General features: G+C 60.0%; 2 protein-coding genes across 2 annotated transcripts; one reads left to right on the forward strand and one right to left on the reverse strand.

The window, feature by feature from the left end:
- The first annotated feature begins 4,212 nt into the window (after positions 1-4,212).
- LOC119109121 (glycoprotein-N-acetylgalactosamine 3-beta-galactosyltransferase 1) lies at positions 4,213-6,786 on the forward strand. The gene is made up of 3 exons (XM_037232681.1): positions 4,213-4,553; positions 4,997-5,154; positions 5,942-6,786. Exons 2-3 carry the CDS (start codon positions 5,002-5,004, stop codon positions 6,164-6,166), a joined length of 378 nt encoding a protein of 125 aa, XP_037088576.1. The 5' UTR covers positions 4,213-4,553; positions 4,997-5,001; the 3' UTR covers positions 6,167-6,786.
- A 102-nt stretch (positions 6,787-6,888) lies between these two features.
- Positions 6,889-22,053, reverse strand: LOC119109119 (mediator of RNA polymerase II transcription subunit 23-like). The gene is given in 21 exon segments (XM_037232679.1): positions 6,889-8,640; positions 8,923-9,019; positions 9,576-9,720; positions 10,082-10,227; positions 10,577-10,757; positions 11,529-11,683; positions 12,104-12,267; positions 12,971-12,988; positions 13,163-13,326; positions 13,695-13,869; positions 14,355-14,634; positions 15,041-15,385; positions 15,834-15,920; positions 16,382-16,582; positions 17,043-17,215; positions 18,102-18,207; positions 19,251-19,433; positions 20,251-20,330; positions 20,333-20,382; positions 21,307-21,394; positions 22,039-22,053. Coding segments are annotated over 20 exon segments (3,861 nt in total). The 5' UTR covers positions 21,366-21,394; positions 22,039-22,053; the 3' UTR covers positions 6,889-7,588.
- Between the last annotated feature and the right edge of the window lie 1,047 nt (positions 22,054-23,100).

A 23,100-nucleotide genomic window follows, 5' to 3' on the forward strand; every position in this document is an offset into this window, starting at 1 on the left:
AGAGCACTGCTGGGCCGTCGGTGGTGCCGCCTGTGCCGCTCTCGGGGGCAGCACAGCGACGGTGAAGGTGTCGCCGCTGCCTTCAGCGGGCGCTGGGCGGGGCCGGCGTGCTGGCGTGGAGAAAATCCTGCTGCGAGACGCCATACAGCGACGAAATCAAATCACACAATCACACAGAGTCGCACACCTTACCACCAGCACCAACACCACGAGCACCGACGACGCACACCTTACTGGTGCGTTGGCTGGTGCAGCGCCACTCTAATTCAACGGTACTGCGATGCAATTCTTCGCGATAACTAAGCAGAGGAAGCGTACCACGTGGGCCAATGATAAGACAAAGAGCCTCTCGCCAACACCGATTGTCACCAGCGTGAGCGTGAATGAACAAGGTCTTCATTTATACACGCATGCTACCGGCTACAGTGTTATATTATTACGATTTGTGTTGCAATAATGTAAACGTGGCGTAGGCCTTAAAGGTTCCAGCCTAGCGTTTCAGGATGTAAGGCGAGATCGAAAGTTATCATTACTTAGATCCTGCATTGCTGAAATAGTGTCGCACGAGTGAAGATGCAATGTAGCCTATTCAGGACACTGTTCATGTCATTTGAATTACTAGAATTATTGCTTTGCCTTATCACTAGTGCAATGCCCAAAAGCAAAGCTGTAAGGACAGGTAAGAATAAGCAGTAATTATTGGCTGTAAACTAAGACAGTATGGCGCAAGTAGCTCGTACAATCATCAAGGACACCGAATAGGTAGTTTTTTTCTGAGGAAAGGCTGATGACTATATGGGCAATGTTGTAGGGCCAACGCAAAAGCCGACATCAATATAGGACCAGCGCTCAGCTGTCCCACACATTGATCCAGGTCTTTATTAATGCTGGGAAAAAACTGCGACTCCTCGACAGGCGAGCGCCAGCGTGGCGATCTGTCATGGGGCCCAGCTGCCGGGTGACGCAGTACAGCCTGCGCCTCATGGCTTGTGGAGCCAGCGCCAGTGTGGCGATCTGTCATGGGGCCCAGCTGCCGGGTGGCGCAGCACAGCCCGCGCCTCATGGCTTGTGGAGCCAGCGCGGGCGATTAGACCACGACACCTCCTCCGAGCACCTCCTGGAAGGCGCAGCCTTCTAAGGCTTCTAAAATTGGGCTCCAATGTGGGGAGAAATATTAGTGTCCTGACACTAGGTCTGCGCCTGTCTCCGAGATTCGAACTCAGGGTCACAGCACGCGCGTTGGCTCCAACTTTGACTCCGCGCACCACAATGCATACACGCGTTGCACATTGATCGAGATAGGTAACCCGAGTATACCGAGATAGGTAATAGGCAATTGTATATGTAATACTATGCAGGCTGGTCTAAACTGTGTTTGCTAATGTGGCAACTACATAACGCAAAGTCATGCTGCGTTGGGCGTCACGCGCATACCCGATGAAACCAATGCATTAATGCTCTTCTGGAATAGGGCTGAAGATGAGTGCCCTGCTGTGCCAAGTTATTAGTACGTTTATTGCGCCGGTGCGCGGTCAATCGCTCCATCTGGCGCATCACACTATGAGCTCGTGTGTAGTTCAAATCGACAGGCCTTATCGATGTGTCGTCATCCGGCAATCGCGGGGATGCCGGGCCGCAGAGCTGAGTCAGGTCGCCGATCCCCGGGCGTCGGAGCCGCCGGCCTGACCGGCAGGTCCGGGGCTTATCAAGGCGCGCGACCGCCCATCGTCCCTGGGCACGCACTGCTCGGAGTCACCAGCGTCTGTCAGGCGCCGACCGCGTGCACCTGTTGACACGTGCCGGGTCTGGCGAAGACGAAGACGAAGACGAAGAAGACGGGCTGGTGGCGGCGACAGGAAGGCCTGGCTGCTCGCACCCGCCGGGATCCGTCCAGCCGTGCCAGCAGCGCGATCGGCCAGCGGACAGCACCCCTGGGGCGGCCACGGCCGTGTCGGTAACCTCGTCATGACCTGGCGACCGTCCTCACGGCCGCGGCGGGGGCCGGAATGCTCTAAGTTTCGATAGCACGAGCGCACACAATCCACGTCACTTACGTCGCTATAAATGCATTTCCAGCTCGCCGGATCGGCAATTTTACGAGATCCGATGGTTCATGGCTTATGGATCCGATATCCTACGGATCCAATACTGCTGTTGTGGCGGCCCTGAGGCGTCGTCATCGGAGCGTGACTGACACGGTTTGATTCTGTGGCATCATTCTGTACGACAGCCGGGGGTTTTCAACGCCGGCTGGGAGGTGTCGGTGAGTTGGCGCTGGTAGGGACATATCGTTACAGTAGTTTAGTGTTTGTTTTGTGCCTGCTTGTGTTACTGTATATCAACTAATTTTAATAATTTATTTGTCGTAAAATATATATTAATAATTTATGTGTAAAATAATATATATATATATATATATATATATACATACATACATACATACATACATACATACATACATATAAACTTCCGAGGGTGTAATCAGGCGTCCCTGATTTACACCGGCCCTATTTGCAATTGGTTGCATGGTTGAAGTAATGCGACAGATCTTGATTGAAAGGGCAATGGACTGTTTGTAATTGTGAACGAGTGAGGACTTGTTCACACTAAAAGGTAATGGCTTGAAAGGTAAAACTAGGCTTGAAGCATGCCCAGACAGACATTCAAGCGTTTACAGGCACGCACTTTGCTGTTTTTGTCTTCCAAATAATCCATATATATCGATGTTCATCAATGACCGCTAGAGACTGCCTGTCAGCCGTACCAAATTACCACTTGCCCCACATCGCTAAGCCGGGTGGGAAATTCAAGAGGAAGCGTCTTTTGGTGCGCTGTGCAACGCAGTGCAGTACGCAGTGCAGAAGTGTCACACAGTTGCTGTCAAAACTAAGCTCTGCTCCCTCGGTCCGGTCTAAATGTCGTGAACAAGTATTTGTAGGCCCTTATTACCAGCACGCAGCGATGCACTTTCACAAAATAAGTTTGAGGTGGGAAGGGGTGAACAGCGAAAATTGATTAACCTACGCTAAAATGCGTTAATAAATGGTTTCCACCCCGGTTTTGTCTAATTTCTTCTCACAGTTGAGGGAAGGGACTTGAACCCCCCCCCCCCCATCTGTATGGGAAACTACGCCCCTGCCGGAACGGCTTCCTATAGCGGCGTGTGACAACACGTCAACTGTCCTTGCAAATGGCTGATATGTATTGATCTTGTCCCCGGTCGTCAGTTGCCTGACTGGCCGTGAATGATGCATGTCATCGATTCAGCTCCCAGCACGCAAGCATTTTCGCCGCGAGCAGCACATGCCAGCTCCGGCCGTTAGCAGCTGTGTCAGGTGCAGCACTACTCCCGCAAACCACCTGTGGGAACGCAGCTGTCTGATAACTTATTGGCAATGCTGCCACCTCTCAGCGAAACGCATCGGTTCGCTCAGGCCCGGGGAGGAACGGAAGAGCCAGCCGACCCCCGGCGCCGCGTGCTCTGAGCGGTGCCCGGCGTCGCGGCGGGAGGCCCGCGCCGGGGGCGGAGAGTCCGCGCGCGCTGCTCGCCGGAAGGCAGCGCCGCTGGCTGGCAGATACGGCCGACGGGCGCCGCGCAGGTCGGCCGGCAGCGCCGATAGCCGGGCGTCGGCGGACCGGGCGCGGCGGCCGGGTCAGGCGCACACTGATCAGTGTCGGCGCGGGCGAGATCCGCCGTGTGCTGCACCTTTATCGTGCGACGACAGGGCAACGCCGTCGCTCGTTCGCGGATTGCACTCGGCCGGGTCTGCCTGTGGAGAGCACAGTTCGCGTGACGTCACAGACGTCACACCGGCTCTTTACAGGGCGGCCGTCGGCTGGCCGGCGCCGCGCGGCACGCCATGGCCCCCTGACACCGATGGCGTACCAGCGAGATGTCCTGCGCCTGTTCGCCGGCTCGTGCGCCTGTGGCTTCCTGCTCGGCCTGTTGTGGGGAGGGCCGACGGCACCACGGCCGCCGCCGCCGCCGCCGCTGCTCCCCGCTGGAGACTTGGCCGGGCTGTACCCCGGCTGGCTGCGGCGGCAAGGACTGGCGCGCGCGCTGCGGCCGCCCGGCGCGCCATCCGAGGCGGCCGCGCTAGCGGCGCGCGTCACCGTGTTCTGCGCGCTGCGTCACGACGGGGCGGCGCAGGGTGCGGTGGCGGCGCGGCGCACCTGGCTCCGCCACTGCGCCGACGCCGTGGAGTACGGCCGTCGCGCAGCAGACTCGGTGACGGGCGAGACACCGGCCGGCCCAGCGCGACTGCTTCACCTGCTGCGTCAGCTGCGCCAGCCGCTGGCTGGCCACCATTGGCTGCTGCTGGCCTCCGACAGCAACTTCGTGCTGCTGGAGAGCCTGCGCCGGCTGCTGGCGCCGCTGACGCCGACCGAGCCGCACTACCTGGGCCACCCGGGGCGCGTCGGCGGCCGGCTGGTGAACCTGGCCGCCGCCGGCGTCGTGCTCAGCGTCGGCACGCTTCGGCTGGTCTGGGAGGCCGACCGGCTGGGACGCTTCGACGACCTCGACCCGAGCCAGAGCGAGGAGGTCGCGCTCGGTGAGGCTGCCTGGCCCGCCGGCCGCGCACGTGACCGCTGAGGTGTGAGATGACGCAGCGCAGGCGCCCCGCCGCGCCACGCGTCGAGCGGTGGTCGCGCCAAACGCCGCTAGTTCGGATAATATAATCAGGTTTCTGATCACAGGCAGAATGGCTGATGGCTCACGTATCACCTGCGTAATATCCGATGCCCGTGTGTTATGCGGGTATGCGTGGGATTCGGCAGAGTGTCGCGTAAAGCAGAATATGTGTGCCTCACCAGCGACGTGTCAGGTGTCATGCACATATTGCGAGTCGGGTCACATGACATCTGCAAGATGTTACTTTTCACGCCACATAGGAGCTCTTCATGGCTCGTCGACATGCCACTAGTTCTCGCCCGACACGACGTTCTCACTGCCGCGATGTTCTCAGACCGTCCTCACGTGGTGTGCGGCTCCCAGGTGACATGATGTCGGTGCTGGCGATCGCACCACGTGACACGCGAGACGCCGGCGGCCGGCCGCGCTTCCTGCCGCTGCCGCCCAGCGCGCTCTACCTGCCATCGGCGCGGCGTCGGTTCCAGTCGTTCTGGCGCGACAGCGTGTACCCGCTGACGGAAGTGAGACTTCGCCGCATCGGGCGCGCGTTCGGTGGACGGCAGGCAGACTCCGACGGAGGTCGGGGAGACTTCTGCCCCGGTGCAGTATGATTCGCACTGAACTCAGTTTTGAGCCAGCCGAGTATAGAGCGGAGGCGGGAAAGGGCGGCCTATCCCAGGAAGGACATCAGTTGTGTGCTTTCAACTCCATATGACACATGTGACGACTGTTGGAAACCTTGACATCGGGGTCCTTACCTCAACTGTGAGGCATTTCCCCTTCGGCTCATAAGCAGTTCACTAAGTGATCCGAGGAACCCTGCGGCACGCAGCACATTCCCGCGTGTAGACGTTCACCGACCGCGGTAAGTCTCTGTGGACCGAGTCGTGGCGCCCTTGGCCGGCGTCTGACCGTAGCGAGTCTCTGTGGACCGAGTCGTGGTGCCCTTGGCCAGCGTCTGGCCGTAGTGAGTCGCTGTGGACCGAGTCGTGGCGCCCCTGGCCGGCGTCTGGCCGTAGCGAGTCTCTGTGGACTGAGTCGTGGCGCCCCTGGCCGGCGTCTGACCGTAGCGAGTCCCTGTAGAACGAGTCGTGGCGCCCTTGGCCAGCATCTGACCGTAGTGAGTCCCTGTGGAACGAGTCGTGGTGCCCTTGCCCAGCGTCTGGCCGTAGTGAGTCTCTGTGGACCGAGTCGTGGCGCCCTTGGCCAGCGTCTGGCCGTAGTGAGTCTCTGTGGACCGAGTCGTGGCGCCCCTGGCCGGCGTCTGATCGCGGCGGGCGTCGTTGACGTCCCCCTCCCTGGCCGCAGGAGCGGCTCTGCTGCAGCCCGGAGGCGGTAACGTTCGGCCGGGTGGCCTGGACCCGCATGTACCTGCTCGAGTACATGGTGCACCACGTGACCACAGACGGCCGGCGGCGCCGCATCGGCGGTAGTAACAACGGCACCTCTGCAGAGAGATCAGCGCCTTCGGATCGCGGCAGCGGTCTGGTCGGCCCGGCCGAGAGTGAGGCTTCGGCTGGTGCAGCCCTCTGACCAGGCGACTTTTGGGACACGTTGTCGCAGCCAGACCATCCGCCGTGTGTGCTTGGTCGGGCTCACCGTCTGGTGGACGTGGCTTTACTGAGATTAGGGGCAGGGCTTGCAATGCAATCGATGGGTACACTTTGTCTTACTCGCTAGTCGTTTAGAAGTGAACAACCGAGTGCACCAGCGCATAGACTTTGACTAGCTGGCGGCACCCGTTACTGGCAAGCGCTTCCAGCAGCTCTTGCTGTTTCACGCCGACTATGTGGGGCTCGTCGACAAGCGTCGACCGCGATCTGGCCGTGGGACATGACACGACTGTGCGCGACGTGACGGGCTGTGCGGACATGACTGAACGGCCCTTTTCGTAATCAAGGTATAATGATCTTCCATAACCATTCATTAGAGGGCGTACCTCTCCCCAGCCCTGGCAGCCTGTTGCCGTGCTAAACCAGAATAGCATTGCCTTTTTGCTCGTACTATTCTCTAGTCTGTGCAATAAATAGGGGTTTCGACACTACTGATATCAGTCTATCTGCGCAGTACGCAGGGTTTTCGACGCCACTAACATGAGTCTCAGTTATATCGCCAATCCCCGTCGCATGAAATACATTTCCGGTGTAAGCACGTCCCGTGATATTATTGGTCACGTGACAGAGGAGAAAACCAAACGAACCCACCGTACTTAGGGCTGCAACGCGCCTCGAACAGTCCAGCGCGTTTGCGGCAATGTTGCTTGTTGGTCGCTGTTGCCCCACCGCAAGTCGCGAGGTCGGATGGAAGAGTACGCGCCCTCACGGGACATGCTCTCTCGCTCGTCGTGCGCTGCGGTGGCGAGGACGACGGTCCAGTGCTGAGTGCCAATACACTGTTCATTCCGGGATGTGTAACTCCAGAACGCCATTCTCCATATCAATCCTAGGTGGTGGCATGATTCCAAAGGCGGCGAATTCAGCAGACATACTAGATGGGAAGCTTCCCTTCCCACAGGTGGTTTATGGATCACGATGAGCAGGAAATGCCACACGAGATCTCTGCATACATAAGAGTCAAGGCAACTCGCCACGCCTCGCCTCGCCTGAGCCGAATCCAGCACGCGCGGCATTCGATATCGCAGAGAAGCCCGCGGCAGACCGCTCGGCGCGACACCTAGCGGTCCGACCGTCGGCGCGGACGGCCAGCACACGTCATCACTGTTCACCAAGCGCCGCTCGACCGCGGTACAGACCGCGCGTGTCGGCGCCGGTACACCTGAGACAAGCAACTATTCAGGGTGGTTTGCGGCGGTCGCGGCCAGCGTCGCCAACGACTGCGTTGTGCGTTAAACCTTGGCATGGAGGTTACCGCCAGACCCGAGTCCGCCCTCTGGTCGCCACCCCAAGGCTCTGAGGCCGTCGCCGGGACGTCTGCCGCCCCGGGGCACCGTGCCGCTCACTGCGGGGGCGGCTGTGACAGCGGCGTCTGCTGCTGTTCCTCCATGCCGGGGATCTCGTCCAGGTTGAGGTGGGTGATGAAGCGCAGGCGCAGCTGCAGCGCCGGCCTGAGGGCTCGGATCACCCGCTCCGCCTCGGCCTTGGTCGAGTCGCCCGTGTGCATGTACTTGATGTGGTAGAGCATGTCGCTGATCTGGTCCATGTAGCGCAGCTCGGTGCTGGCCTTGTCCACCTCCTCGAGCGTCTCGTACAGCGTCTTGGTGAGCTCGAACACGGAGCTCGTGTTGAGCCGCTCCAGGAACGGCGCCACCAGGTGGCACACGTACACAAACTGCACCTCGGAGCGGACCAGCTCGCGTAGCCGGGCGCGCAGCACGGCCAGCAGCGCCGCGATCTGGCCCTGCGTGGCGTGATTCCAGAAGGCGTGCGAGATGGCCAGCAGCAGCAGCGGCTCGCCGCACTGGCACACGGCCAGCCGCGACTCCAGGCGCAGCTCCTCGAACACGTCGGCGTCGGGCGGCAGCGCGGCCAGCGCGGCCAGCAGCCGCTCGGTCAGCGCACGCCAGTACGGCTCGGGCAGCCAGGTCAGCAGCAGGCCGACGGCGTTGAGCCAGGCGGGCAGCTGGTCGCGCGGCAGGGCCACGTACCCGCTGACGATGACTTCCAGCAGCGCGGCCACCGCCTCGGCCGGCGGCACCGGCACCGCCATCACCTCCAGGCAGGTGCAGTGCAGCGCGTGCGCGCTGGCGTTGGGGAACTCGTTGAAGCGCCACTCGAGGTTGGGGAAGACGGGCCGGTCGGCAAGCGCGTCCACCAGCCGCTGCAGCAGCCGGTAGTAGTAGTCGAGCTGCGGCCGCCACGGCTCGTCGGTGTCGCCCGCCGGCGAGGCCAGATACGCCTCGAACTCTTCCGTCAGACACCAGCCCTTGGGCTTGACGTCCGCCTGCGAGTCGATGATGACCGTCACTAGCTTGCGTTTGATCTGCGGCCATTCGGAGAGCGGTTTCTCGTAGTAGTGCAGCGTGTTGTACAGGAAGGTGACGGGCCGGTCTGCCGGGGAGAAGGGAGTCAGGCGCAGGCACGAGCTGACGGCAAGGCCAAGCACGCCAGCGGTGGCCGCGCCACCCGACCGAGGCAGCTGGTGGGGTCGAAAACACGCGGCGCAGCGCAATCGCCTGACAGGCTCCGGTCCCCGCCGTGCCCGAGCAGCCCCTATCAAGTGACGTAGGCCGCGCTCCGTCGCACAGTGAGGCCAGTGCCGTCACGACGCGCCACACAGTAAGGGGGAAGGGGGGGGGGGGCTGCCCACCGCGGCTGGACAAATGGTCTCACCATGGAACTTGTACAGGCTGCCCATCTGGTCCAGGATGAGGCCGATGGCGTCACCCTGCGGACACTCCAGGATCCTCTGGATCAAAATGTCGAACACCTGCAGACCGGGAGACACAGGTCAGCTCACCTGTCCACAGCCGACGGCCCGACCCTGCACGGACCATCAGGTCAGCTCGGGCCACCAGGTCAGAACCGACCGTCGGGCATGCCACACTGCAGAGATCGTTGGACCACTGTTCGGGTCGCCAGGTCACGGCCTGCTATCAGGCATGGGTCAGCCTCCACAGGTCGCAACCGGCCGGCATTTGCAGACCAGGCCATCAGGTCACAATTGTCTTTCATCACGGCTCTGTCCGTGAGGTCACACCTGTCTCTATTCTCGGCGAGTGCTCGGCCATTCTGTGCCTCTCGCCCATATACTTGTTTCATAATCCGCAGGCAAAGCAAACATTGAGCAATGGACTGGGCATTTCCAATGTCCAGATCCAACGGCTGACTAAGCCGCCGTCTTGGTTGCGTGTCTTACGTCGTGACAGCGAGGGATGAGACCGTAGCAGTAAAAAAAGAAAGCTAGAATGTCATCTGTGCCCACTGGAGCTCATCTCCCGCAGCGAGCGCCTCATAGGTCGGGGCGCCGCTCGGAGCTGACGCACCGGTAGAAAGCGGAAGCAGATGTTGCTGAAGTAGACCGGCAGGCTCTGGTACGCCTGAGCCGTCTTGCTCTGCTGCTCCGCCAGCACGTCCTCGGGCGCGAACCGCTCGGGGAAGGCCTGATGGAACGCCAGGTGCTTCTCGTGCCTGGTGACACGGCCGACCGCTGAGCACCACTCTCCGGGCGGGGACGAGACGCAGCGAGACAGCAGGCGCCCGGTCAGTCACAGCTCACCACACGGCGCAGGCGTACAGACGGGCGCCGAGGGCGACGCTGGTGTGGCCGGACGCTGGTTATCGTGACCACGGCACCGCGCGCGGCGCGTCAAATCGCTGGCTTTCGTGAAAACCGTCCCACGTCATCATGGTATCAGTGGGCAGCAGCATGTGACTCGCCGGCGTCCTCCGCCGGTGGCCGCCGCGGCGGGAGAAGTCGACTGTCCGGCTCTGGACGCGCCGGGTCCGTCTGACGGCTCGGGAAGGCCGGCCGCACAGACGGCCCACTCACCAGTTGTCCTGCTGCCAGTGGCGCGGGTCGTTCTCCGAGACGAACTTCTTGATGCGCTCGATGAACTCGGAAGGCGGCGTGAGCACCAGCATCTGGATCAGGAAGAAGCAGACGCGCAGCTCGTTGGGCTCGTTGGGTCGCAACACCTGCGGCAGGCGAATGGTCAGTGCGCGCGCCCCTCGCCGGCGGACCGGCATGACCCCACCGCGCGTCACCGCACGGCACGCGCCCCGTAGCGCGCCGCACGCCAGCCGAGCTATCACATCTGCGGCCTCCGTGCCAGACGGCACGCACGGTTGGACTGTCGAGTTCACATGAGCATGCGCGTTCACCACCACAAAAGCCTGTCTTGCGAACAGCCGGGGCAGATGTGGCCGATACGGCACTCGAAAGCTCGCGTGCCTTCCCAAATCAGGCCCGAGCTCGTCGTCGCGCATGGGCTGGTCTGTCTTCTCGCCCGGCCGCACCAGGCCGCCAGACGGGACGTGACCTCACCAGGCACAGGATGAGCCGGTCGACGGTGATGACGTTGTACGTCCAGATGAGCTTATGCACGCCGTCCACGCACTTCTTCAAGTAGCCGCCGTCTGGAGAGTTGCTGAACACGTGGATGAGGTAGTCACAGAAGGTGCGCAAGTGGACGGTCAGCGCCTTGGGCCCGCCGCGCTCCAGTACCCTGCGCCAGCGCCGAAGTCAGGTCAGGTCAGGTCACGACAGGACCGAGCCAACCATCCCACAGGCCGCGGCAGACCGGGCTTCTGGCCTCTGCCGCACACACCGCGAGGGGCAGCGGCCGGTGGGGTCCGCTCATGTTAAGATGGCGGGTCGACGGTACAGCCGACACCGGAGGACGCACGCGACGCCGACCCTACCGCCGGCAGCGACCGTAGCTTTGGCGACAGCTGCACGAGTACATGCGCACCACATCTAGCTGTGTACGCCAGCGGACTGTGCGAGAGTTACCAGTGGACCTGCGTACTTCGGTGTGGTGGAAACCAGTAGCGAGTCGGTAGCCGCCGTACCGAGTCAGTACCCGCCGTACCGGGCCAGTACCCGCCGTACCGGCCAGCGCCCGTCGTACCGGGTCAGTACCCGCCGTACCGGACCAGTACTCGCCGTACCGAGTCAGTACCCGCCGTACCGGGCCAGCACCCGTCGTACTGGGTCAGTACCCGCCGTACCGGCCAGTACCCGCCGCACCGGCCAGCACTCGCCGTACCGGGCCACTGCTCGCTGTACCGGGCCAGTACGCGCCGCACCGGCCAGTACCCGCCGTAACGGGTCAGTATCCACCATACCACAGCAGTGCGCCGGCTGATTACACCGATGTCAGCACCGCGATACGCTGCGCTGTACGGAACAGGTCCACAGAAGGCCGGGTCCATCAGATCCGCCGGCCTTGGACGCTGTTCACGCAGCTCGGCGCGTGTCTCAGCACCCGACTCACTTGTAGGCGATGGGCGTGATGCGATTGGTTTCGACCAGCATCTTCCACAGAAGGCAGATGAAGAACGGGTGCTGGCCCTGGATGGTGAAGTGCGTGATGATGTCGTTCTCGTTGTTCATGGACATGTACTTCCGGTACTCCTCGTCGACCCTGTTCTGAAATGGGAACATTGCAGACTGCAGTTATCAGGCACGACCAGCGAGATTCAGCATCGGATCAGCTGGCAACCGGATGGATAGGTCAGTCCAACAACAAAACAGAGTTTGTTCTCCCTTCAAGGAAAGTGCAACAGATGAAAAAACGATCCTCTCTTGACCTCTGCCTCTCGTTACTGACCCACGGCTTTTTATGTCACCACACAAGCACCACATGTCCCTCGGCCCTATTCGCCCCGCACCACGCGAGATTGCGCCCCCCCCCCCCCCCCTTCCCTCCCCAGGATTAACGCCTCGTCATCAGCACACGCCCCCCGCGGCTGTTTTAAGCCACCGCCCCGGCCATGACGAGCTCGGCTGACACGCCGCCTGTCCTCCCAAGCGGGCCGGGCGGGGCGCGCCCATCGCAGCGCCGCGCACCCTCAGCTGCTGCTTGTCGTCCCGCTGACTGGGGTACTGGTTGAAGAAGTCGCGCACGGGCGCCGGAAACAGCTCCAGCGTGTGGCGCGGCCAGACGTGCGGCGTCGCCTGCATCACGGCCAGCAGGATGTCGCGGCACCACACGCCCGCCAGGCCGTCGTTCCCTGCCGCGCGCGCCGTCGGTCACCACACACAGCCGGCCGGCAGCAGGCGCCGCCGCACGGCGCACGAGGATGCCGCCGCTTGACACGTTGGAGCACCATGGCACGTCGTGTCAGGCGTCCTGGAGTGAACGACTCATAGTGGCGTCCACTCCGCGGCATATGCACTAATGGCTTATACGGCATCTGTTCATGTTGTATGAAAAAGGCAACTGGCACCATTCGTTTGCGTCTGAATAAGAAAATATTTAGTGCAATGTTGGTCAGTCGCGAAATCTTTATGAGGCATTATCGTGGACTAATAATTGATCACCCAAAACGTTGACTGTCCAGCCATAAATCCAGGTTTTCAACCAAATCGAGCGATCACTGCAGGCAAAGTTTTAAGAGGAAAAGGAAACCCCTGATACCGAGATAGTTCAGATAGACCAGAGCTGCTCATGAGAAGCGGCTTCGCACAAGCCGCATAGTCACTTCGAGACTGCAGACAACCATACAGCATTCCGAAGAGATCTACGAGGAGCTACAACAACCGACGGCTGAAAACGAGCCCCGTCAGCCGACGCGCAAGACAAGTGCAAGCCAGGCCCACGGAGCTACTACAGCAGTTCAGGACAGCAGCTACAAGCGAGCGAGGGCAGGAGAGGGCGCCGGCGGGCGCGCACGCGCGCACGGCGCCTGGTGCCGGCCGGGCCGGGCCGCCTACCTGGCCGGACGTCACAGCCTGCGGGCAGACACGGGCGCGTTAGTGGCGGGGCGCGGCAGCCGCACGCGGACACGCGCTGGCGGCGGCACAAGCTGAGCGCCGGCCCGGTTACTGCGGCGGCGGGGGCGGCGGCGGCGGCGGAAGCGACGGCGGCAGAGGCGGCAGAGGCGGCGGCGGCGGCGCCCGTCTCACCTGCGATGTGCAGGGCGCGCACGATGCTGAGCACGAGCGCGCGATTCAGCTCCTCCGAGTCGGAGGAAACGATCGACTTGGGCTCGCTAACGAGGCGCGCCAGCTGCGTCTGGATCTCGGAGTTGCCCAGGCCGCTGATGATGCGCAGCGCCGTGCTCTCCAGGCTGCGGAGCGGCCGGGAGTCAGCCCAGCCGGCCTCTGTGACTCGGCGCACCGCACGCCACCGGCCCCGCTATGTCACAGCACGTCCCACACGCTGTACTCGACACCAAAATTATCGACAAAAACGACAAAATTAAAACAAAATTATTAATCCCCTGGCACCAAAATTATTCCCTTCAACTCGCGTGTCTCAGAGATGCTCTTTGAAAGCCATGAGCGCTGGCCTGGGCCCGCGTCTCCGCTCGACGCAATGGCGTTGTTGAATGAAACGTCGGCGACACCCGAGTCGGAGTGAACAGCTGCCCCAAACGCAGGGCGGCCGTCACCCGCCCGGCTCGGCCCCCAGTGGCGTCGCCCCGGTCGGCCGTACCAGAGGTGCATCTGTGTCTGGTTGGTCTGCGGCGCGTTGGCCAGCGAGTGCACGGAGCCGAGCAGAGAGAGCCGGTAGTGGGGCTGCACGTGCCGCAGCCGGCAGCTGAACATCTCCAGCAGCGTGTGCAGGATGCCCATGGCGTGCGCCTTAAACACTGTCGGCAGCAGCGTGGCTGGGGACGGGGGGGGGGGGGGGACGGTCAGCACGGGTCGGCGTGCCGGACAGAGGTTACAGGCGCTGACAAGAATTGAGTCCGAATTTGATGTAAAAGATTCTGAGTCGCACTGAGAAGGGAGTGGAGTCCAGCGAAACAGCTACTGCGTCGAAGTCCGATTCGAGAGCAGCTGAGAAGGGGACATGAGAGACGCCCAGTGTCAGGTGCGGGAGGAGCTCCGTCGGTCAGACAGCAGGCGCCAAGTTTTAGCCCGGTGTGAGGGGTGGCACATCAAAGTCATCGCCGGTGAACGGAAAAACGAAAGCAGTGCACTCAGCTTTCAAATCGAACACTTCATTAAGGTAGCGTGTCGAAGGTTGCGTTTCGTTAACATGTCGACGGTTTTCATTCAGCACACAGCTATCAGCTACAACTTCGAGCGGTGTGACATCTAGTGAGCACATGCCACGAGGGAGCTGCGCGGGTCGCCCCCTCCGCCGCACCTGTCAGGTTCTTGATGCCGAGCGTGTCGATCTCGGCGTACACCAGCAGGCGGGCGTACGTCTCGACCATGGCCGGCGGCAGCGCGGGGCTGGCCGCCGCGCCCAGCTTGTGCTGCGGCGCCTGAGCCGTCTTCGAGATGTGCACCGAGATCGCGTGGATGAGCGACATCTTAGCGTGGATGGTGAGCGAGTCGAGCAGGGCCATGCTGAGCGGCGCCGTGGGATAGCTGGCCAAGCAGTTGGTGCCCGGCATGCTGACCGTGCTCCGCTGGGCGCCGCCCTGCCGGCACGCGGTGACCTGTGAGCGGGCGCCACCGCCAGTCGCCCCCCCCCCCTCCCCCCCCCCCAAGGCCAGGCAAGGACAGCCGCCGCTGCGGCGCAGTTGAGAACGGCGGCTGCGCCAGCTACCTGGAACGTGTGCGATAGCGGCGGCCAGATATTAAGGAGGAAGTGTGCCCTGTGGGCTAGTGGGATGAGGTATGGTGCTCGTCCTACGCTATGGATAATGTCTTCACACGCCAAATGCTCACTGCAGTCGGTGCGCCCGAAAACACCAACAAACAATATGGCTCTCTGCACATTTCATCAACATCAGAGACCACTCCACAAACCAAACGAGCCATCCCAGCCCGCGGCAGACTTCCCCCACGGCGCCCACCTCCACCCCCCTGGATCGGGGTGCTAACCTGGATCGCCTCTGTCAGCACGTTGAGGTGGCGCTGCATCTGGTCGGCGTGCGTGCTGAAGGCGTTGCAGACCAGCGCCAGCCGGAAGTCACGCTCCAGCGAGGCCGGCCGGCCCATGTTCACCAGCTGATGGAGCAGCTCGTGCCGCGGCTGCAGCGCCGCCGGCAGCCGCACCGGCAGCTCCACGTGGTCGGCCTGCGCCTTCTTCTGCAGGTGCGTCCAGATGCTGACGGCGGCCATCTGGACGGCGGCGTCGGGCCGGGAGCAGTCCGGCACCGGGATCGGCGTCGAGTCCGCGCCGTACAGGTACGTCAGCAGGCCGAGCAGCGGCAGGAACCCGGCCAGCTGGGCGGGCCAGGGGACAGCACCGTCAGATAGGGAGGGTGGGCGCAGGAAAACAGGCCCGTCAGATGGGGAGGATGCAGGAAGACAGATTCATCTGACGGAAGGCTCACGGGAGCACGCCCATTAGTTGGGGAGGGCACAGGGGAACACGTCCATTCCACAGGGGGAGGGGGGGGGGGGACTACAGAGTTTCGGGGACTGTACGCGGTCGACAGCTAGACATCCCTTGACGTCACTGATGGCGTCATCGTCCAGAAACACGTCAGTCAAGCCGCTGTTCACAAGACCGGAACAGGCGAAAGGACAGGAAACGGCGGCAGCAGCAACAGCCAGCGGTCCTGACGGGCCGCAGATTATCACACCGGCCGGCCACACACCGATCACCGTCGCCGTCAGCTCCCAAGAGTCCTAGTGTCGGCCGGACGGTTCCGCACGGGACAGTACGTACCGCATTTTTGGTGATGCTGCCCGAGATGTAGTGGAGCAGAATCCACATCAGGTGGTCACGGCTGTTGTCCCAGCGTCGGCCCTTGAGCTGCCGGACAACACCAGCCGCGTCATGGCAAGCACAGGTGTCAGGTGGTGTGCCATCGGCGGCGGGCGCCGATGGTGTCAGTGCACGCGCAGGGTGTGTCAGGCAGCGTCATGGCAAGCACGGGTGTCAGACGACATTTGAGCACACCGCAGCGGTATCTGCCAGCGACTGCATCCCGTCCAGAAAGGTGAATATGGCAGCTTACCTATTAAACACAGCAACGTAACATGTTAACAATAGCCTAGGTAAACGGTACATTATTCAGCTGGTTCGCATCACCGAATAGATGAATAGGTGAATAGGCGGCGAATAATCCGGCCCACTTTATGCTAATGACTTATTTGCCTTATTTGCACTTGAGATTCCCATAGCACCATTGCTTGTGGATGGTTCCACATGGCGGGCATCGCTACGTCTGAAGATTTCAACTAATTTAAACGGTTTGAACGGCCAGCAGGTACCTTTTTGCGCAGCTTGATCATAAGCTGTGCGAAGTCGGCGAAGTAGAAAACAACGAAGTAGATAAGCTGGGCCGATATGTGCTGCCACAGCTGGGCCGCCCTCTCGCGGAAGTCGTCGGTGTTACAGTTCTCCATCTGCTCCATCGACGTCACAATCAGGTCCACCAAGATGTCCTCCAAGCTGGGACATCGCTGCTTTTGCTGTAATACACCACAACACGGTGATGATTTGACACGAACCACAATCTTTGCAGCAGCGTAGGCTCCTTCAGCGACTCATACGCCTGGAACTGCTGCCAGACATTCCACAGCACGAGGTCCGAGAAATGGACTCAATAGGAAGATCGACAGCTGGAGTCCAGGTTTCGAGCCTGACTTCATCCGAGTTTTGTCCGAGCTCAGACTTGGCTTAGCCAGGCTGTGAAACAAACGGTCATCCTGTTTGCCCGAGTCGATTGATAAAACAACACTGCAGCTGTAATTTCACGTGAAATGAAATACACTAGAAATCCCAAAGGCGCCGTAAAACAAGCCAATACATTTACAGGTCCAGATTTACCACTTCAAAAGCAGCCCCCTCCACAAACGCCGCCATCGACGGGCCGAGCATGTGTGGAGCGCAGCTCGGTGGCGGCGGTCGGCCACGTGGCTGGCTGCGCACCTGTTTCTGCAGGCCGAGAACGGAGCAGACCATCTCGCGGCTGTACGGCTGGCGCACCATGTGCATCAGCAGCGCCCGCTGCGGCTGCAGCACCGCCCGCTCGTACGGCAGGTTGCCCTTCACCGGGAAGCGCAGCGTGGTCTGGTCCAGCTTCCAGGAGCTGGCCGGCTGCGCTGCAGACCGCACACCGGCGCCGGCGTTACAGGGCGCGGCGAGCCGGGCCGGCGGCCCGCTGACTGCCGTCAGCCAGCGCCGGCCGCATTTCGGGAGGGTGTGACGGACTACGACAACCGTGACGCGTGTGATTTTCTCAGGTCCTGCTGCCCTGAGCCCCACAGTCGTCAGGCGTGCCATTCATCAACACCTCGCGAATCAAGGCGGTTTCCCTACCGAATGTGGATGTCTAGCAAGATATGTGCTGACGGTGCCACGTCGCTCAACAGGCCCCCTTGCCCCATCTAGCTGGTACATCGCACGCAGTCCGGGTCAACGCGAGGTCACGGACTGTGAGCCAAACCGTGGCCACCGGCCCGAGCACCAAACACCGACCACGAGCGCTATAGTAGGTGACAGGGACAGAGACGCGATGAAGGACTGACAGCGGATGGCGCACTGAACCACTGGCTGGGAAAAACCCACCGTCGTCGCGCGGACTTGTGTCGAACTCAACAAATTACAGCCACTTCACGACACAACCAACTAGGACAGCCACGAGACAAGATGAGACGAGGCCGGGGCACTGGGAGGACCGACGGCCCCGCTGACGCCATCGAACGAGGCCCTACGGTTCGTCCACGGTCCACAAAACACACCGCCAAGGGAGACGCTGTCCAGGTCCGCCGGCAACGCGTGTTCGTCGCCAGACAGATCAGCAGCATCCACCCCAGCCAGGTCGGCAGCGTCCACTCCAGCCAGGTCGGCAGCGTCCACCCCAGCATGGTCAGCAGTGTCCACCTCAGCCAGGTCAGCAGTGTCCACCCCAGCCAGGTCAGCAGCGTCCACCCCAGCCAGGTCAGCAGCGTCCACCCCAGCCAGGGCGGGGCGTCCACCGGCAGTCACCTGCGTGCTCCACGATGGGCAGCATGTGCTGTCGGCCGATCATTGTCACCATCTGCGCGGTGCTGCGGAACGAGGCGATGAACGCCTCCAGCAGACCGGCCAGCTTCTGTCGACGGACGGCGAGGCGCGCTGAGGTCGGGCCGGCGGTGCAACCGCTCCCGGAGAAACGGACACGGCCGCTCACGGGGAAACGGACACGGCCGCTTGCGGGGGGAAACGGACACGGCCGCTCACGGGGAAACGGACACGGCCGCTTGCGGAGAAAGAAACGAACACGGACGCTCGCGAGGAAACGGACACGGCCGCTTGCGGAGAAACGAACACGGCCGCTTGTGGGGAGACAGACACGGCCGCTTGCGGGGAACGGACACGGCCGCTCGCGGTGAAACGGACACGGCCGCTCGCGGGGAAACGGACACGGCCAGGGTCAGCACGGCGCCACCCCAGGCTTGGATCAGCCAATCACGCGAGTGCGAAACTCACGCACGAAGCCACGACGAATGATTTGTAACAGATGCCTACACAGCCACCTGAGCAAGACTTGAATAATTTAACTCGGCGAGACGTGATACAAATGGTGTCGCAAAGTTATTCAAGCCACATTCCAAACAGCTAATTGCGCGAAATTCGGTAGTCATTCATGATACATTCGATGCAGTTACACGGGGATATTTCAAACCACTCGGTAATACTTCAAAAGCCCATCGCTAGCCGACTACATGGAGCGACATGGACAGAGTACAGATGATTATTCACAGGACCGCGTGATGCTCTCCACGCCCTTCCAGTCTTTTGAAGCGAGCAGGACGTGACACGCTGCTACATGGTATCACATCAGACTCCTACCACGGCAACATGTCCGACCCTGACGCCAAGCGTCCTTTTTTTAATGCCCATATTACTCACTACTGCCCACTACTCACACCCCATACACTCAGCACTGGGTCTCTAGACACCAGACACTCTTTTTATCGTGACTACGACTCGGGCCACGACGATGCTACCCCGCACGAGTCGCCGGCGACAGGCGCAGCGAGTCCACAGGTCCCCTGAGTCCCAATCATTAGGCCCAGCTTCCTTTGACTCCTGGCCACAGAGTCCCGGCCACGAGCCGGCAGCTGCGCGCGTGCCCCCCGTCCGGCGCCTCACCCAGTGCGGAAACCCCCGGCAGTCCGGGTACGATCGCACGATCTCGTTGACGATGAAGTACGCCGGCAGCAGGGCCGCCTCGCGGTCGAAGATGTGCTGGATGACGCTGTAGAGTGCGTGGAACTGGTCGGCCACCGCCTCGCTGATCTCAGGCGGCAGCTGGCGGGCGCGCTCGAGGCACACCTGCGGCGGCGGACTGGGTCACGAGCGGTGAGCGGCTGGACCACGAGCGCAGCAGGGAGGGGGAGTCAGCCGCTGACGTGAGTGGATCCACAGCGGCGAGCGGGAGGGGCTCAGCGATCTGCGAGGACCCGGGTCTGGCCAGGCTGTCTAAGGTCGAAGGACAGGAACAGATCACCCTAACGGTGGCCCACTGATCTGACACGCTCGGATCGAGGATCGAATCATCCGCCTCGCAATCTGCCCCTGCCCTCGGATCGAGGACCGGATCATCCTCCCCGGCAATCTGCCCCTGCCCTCGGATCAAGGATCAGATCATCCTCCCCGCAATCTGCCCCTGACCTTGGATCGAGGATCACATCATCCTCCCCGCAATCTGCCCCTGCCCTCGAATCGAGGATCAGATCATCATCCTCGCAATCTCCCCCTGCCCTCGGATCGAGGATCAGACCATCCTCTCCGCAATCTGTCCCTGCCCTCGGATCGAGGATCAGATCATCCTCCCCGGCAATCTGTCCCTGCCCTCGGATCGAGGATCGGATCATCCTACCCACAACCTGCCCCTGCCCTCGGATCGAGGATCGGATCCTCCTCCCCGCAATCTGCTCCTGCCAGCCCCGCTGTTACAGATGTCTACGAGTCGCGTGCGGATGAAACCAAGAACAAGTGACGCCTGGCTGACATACAGGACAAAGCGAACCGGAACAGCACAACGCGGCACCTCTGAACCGCCTTAACGCACCACAGGTGACCGGAGCTCACCGGCACTGCGAAGGCCCGGGCCAACAGGCCGTATCGGCCGCCGCCTCGTGCCACGCACCTTCATGATCTCGCGGACACCCTTGTAGTCGACCTTGTAGATGACCCGGCGCAGCAGGAGGAACGTTTCGGTCCAGAGGTCCGCCGCGTCACAGACAGCTGCTCATTGGCCAGGAGGTCATCGCATAACAGCCTGGGGAATAAACGACTCGTGACCGTTGAACCGCGAGCAGGGGCCAGTGCTGTGGCAATGCATGCTTAATCTGCACATCGGAAATGGTATAAAAACTGCATCACCAGCTAGCAGATGTGGGCAAGTTTGAGCGATATGGTGAAAATAACATGGTACTGAAATCTGGCGGCACATCACAGTTCCATCACAAAAACATGTTACTTGATGCATTTTTGTGTACGTCACTGGGTCACTAAAAATTGTTATTTACCATCACGACGCCCTACGACAATTATTTGTTGTTCGTCCCAAGGAGGAAAGACTGCATCTTCAACAACGACGCCGGTGATGGCTCAGGACAACACGGGTCTCATCCTGCTGGGGCGGCAGCGCAGGCCACACGCCTCCCGAGATCGTTTGAGATCGATCGAGATCGTTCCTCGGGGAGGCGAGCGAGTCTCAAACACAGCGTCGACGTTCAACCGGCTGACGCTCACGCTGGCACCTGCTTGCCAGACTGCACGCCTTCGCCTGATAGCGCTGATATCTGTTTGCCAGACTGCACACCTTCGCCTGCTAACGCTGGCATCTGTTCGCCAGACTGCACGCCTTCGCCTGCTAACGCTGGCATCTGTTTGCCAGACTGCACGCCTTCGCCTGCTAACGCCGGCATCTGTTTGTCAGACTGCACGCCTTCGCCTGATGACTTAAAATGCCAGCCAGGCCCGCGTTATTCCTCCCCAGGCGTTGTGGACGCGAGAGCGGCGTGAGGACCCGAGCGGGGTCCATCACCGATGTGGCCGCAGCAGCAGCGGTCGACGGGGCACACCCGACAGGACGTTGTGGACGCGGAGAGCGGCGTTGAGGACCGGAGCGGGGCCTCATCACCGATGTAGCCGCAGCAGCAGCGGTCGAAGGGCACACCAGACAGGACGCCGCACTTACTTGGCCGGCAGGACACCAGACAGAACGCAGCGCTCCAGCACGGCCAGCAGCTTCCGCATCCGCTTGTCCGACTGTTCGGACACTTGACCTGCGGCGGATGGCAAACGAGCTCACATGGTGACGAAAGACCACAGAACCACAGGTGTCACCCAGTCACCACGTCAGTCAGGTGATGCTTATTTGGGTCGTGCTTACAGCACATGGCACAGTTCATTGCACATGTTCTTTTGGCATTGCCCTTAATGAAATGATATGGCATGGGATTATTCTCAACACTGACCACCATCCATAATGTCACTGTGCTGAAAAGCCACTGGTGGTGTGCTTACAAATAAACAATGATGGGATTCCTCAGTGAATGGTGTTGGGATGTGACACATGGTGCACACTCTGGGGCATGCTGTGGTGATGTGGAACACACCAGGGTCACTACCAACTGGCTGGGTATTTCAGAATAATTATGAGCTTATGAGCTATTTTGAATTAAGGTGAATATGAGATAGCTATATATATATATATATATATATATATATATATATATATATATATATATATATGATATAAAGGCAAAAGGGGCTACAAAGGCATGGTATCATCCTAGTGGCATGGCATATCAAACACAACACAGCAACCCAGTCCACCAGTGTCTATGCATACACCTAGTTAACTGCTGCATACCAGAGCCACACTCAACAATACCCTGATGACACCAAGCCAGCACAGCCTCTTTACCTATGAAGGCCAGCAGGATGAAGTTCCACCTCCTCAGGTGGAGAGCCAGCCAGCGGCGGGACAGCTCCTGCTCAAACGTCTGCAGCTTGTTGTTTTCATTCTCGTCATGGTGCACCAGATAGCTGTTCAAGTCTTCATCCACAGCCTCGACACACTGTGGGATCCACAGAAGTATGAGAGCCAGATGGACAGGGCATGCTGGTATTGTGCAAACACAATCATCAAGGCTCAGTTTGGTACAATGTGTTAAGTAAAAAAATGGCTTTGAATAGGGACAAAAGACCAAGGTGAAGTGATGTTGACTGTGAGCACAATATTGACTGCTGGCTGCTGACTGCAAACAACTGCTGGCTGCTCACTGAGTACTGTAATTACCATGTTGGATGGATTTATATGTTATGACAATTAAATTTATTGCCACATACCAGAAAACCATTGACAAGGCCAGCAACCTTCTCCTTGGAGACAGATGGAGCCAAAGCTGCCATAGTTTCTGTGGCTGAGAGTCTCACATTCTAATGCAGCATCAGGTCTGTAAAAGGATTTTTGAGTGTCAGAGTGAGGAATATTTTCAACCTTTTCTGTAATATTCTGTTCCCATGACAGGATTTACTGTAGTTCAATCCTGTATCTTCCCACCAAAAACATGTGCACACGTGATAGATTCCCCTTGGTCCAACAGAAGATATGCAACAATGCTACATGTATTCACCTCGAAAACCTTATCTAAGTTTGTCAAGCATGCCAAACCTATATGTACGTGAGTTAATAACTTGCAGGCATGTAGCCAAAATATCATGTCCATCCCTCCATTCTCCTGTTTATTTTACGCAGAAACAAGCTATGAATACTGTCTCACTTAGCTGTATATGACTGCAAGATCACAGCATAACACTAAGACTCATTAATTATTGCTTTGGGGAACAGTCACCCCACGTAACCATTTGGATCACATCTAGGTAGCATTGCAATCACTGATACCCACTCTTTTATACATGCACACCCCAACAGACAGTCTTTTGCACATGGCATAACATTGTGACACACATAATGCACCACATA

Source organism: Pollicipes pollicipes, unplaced genomic scaffold, assembly GCF_011947565.3.
Source record: "Pollicipes pollicipes isolate AB1234 unplaced genomic scaffold, Ppol_2.1 Scaffold_7231;HRSCAF=8579_pilon_pilon_pilon, whole genome shotgun sequence".
Taxonomy (NCBI): domain Eukaryota; kingdom Metazoa; phylum Arthropoda; class Thecostraca; order Pollicipedomorpha; family Pollicipedidae; genus Pollicipes; species Pollicipes pollicipes.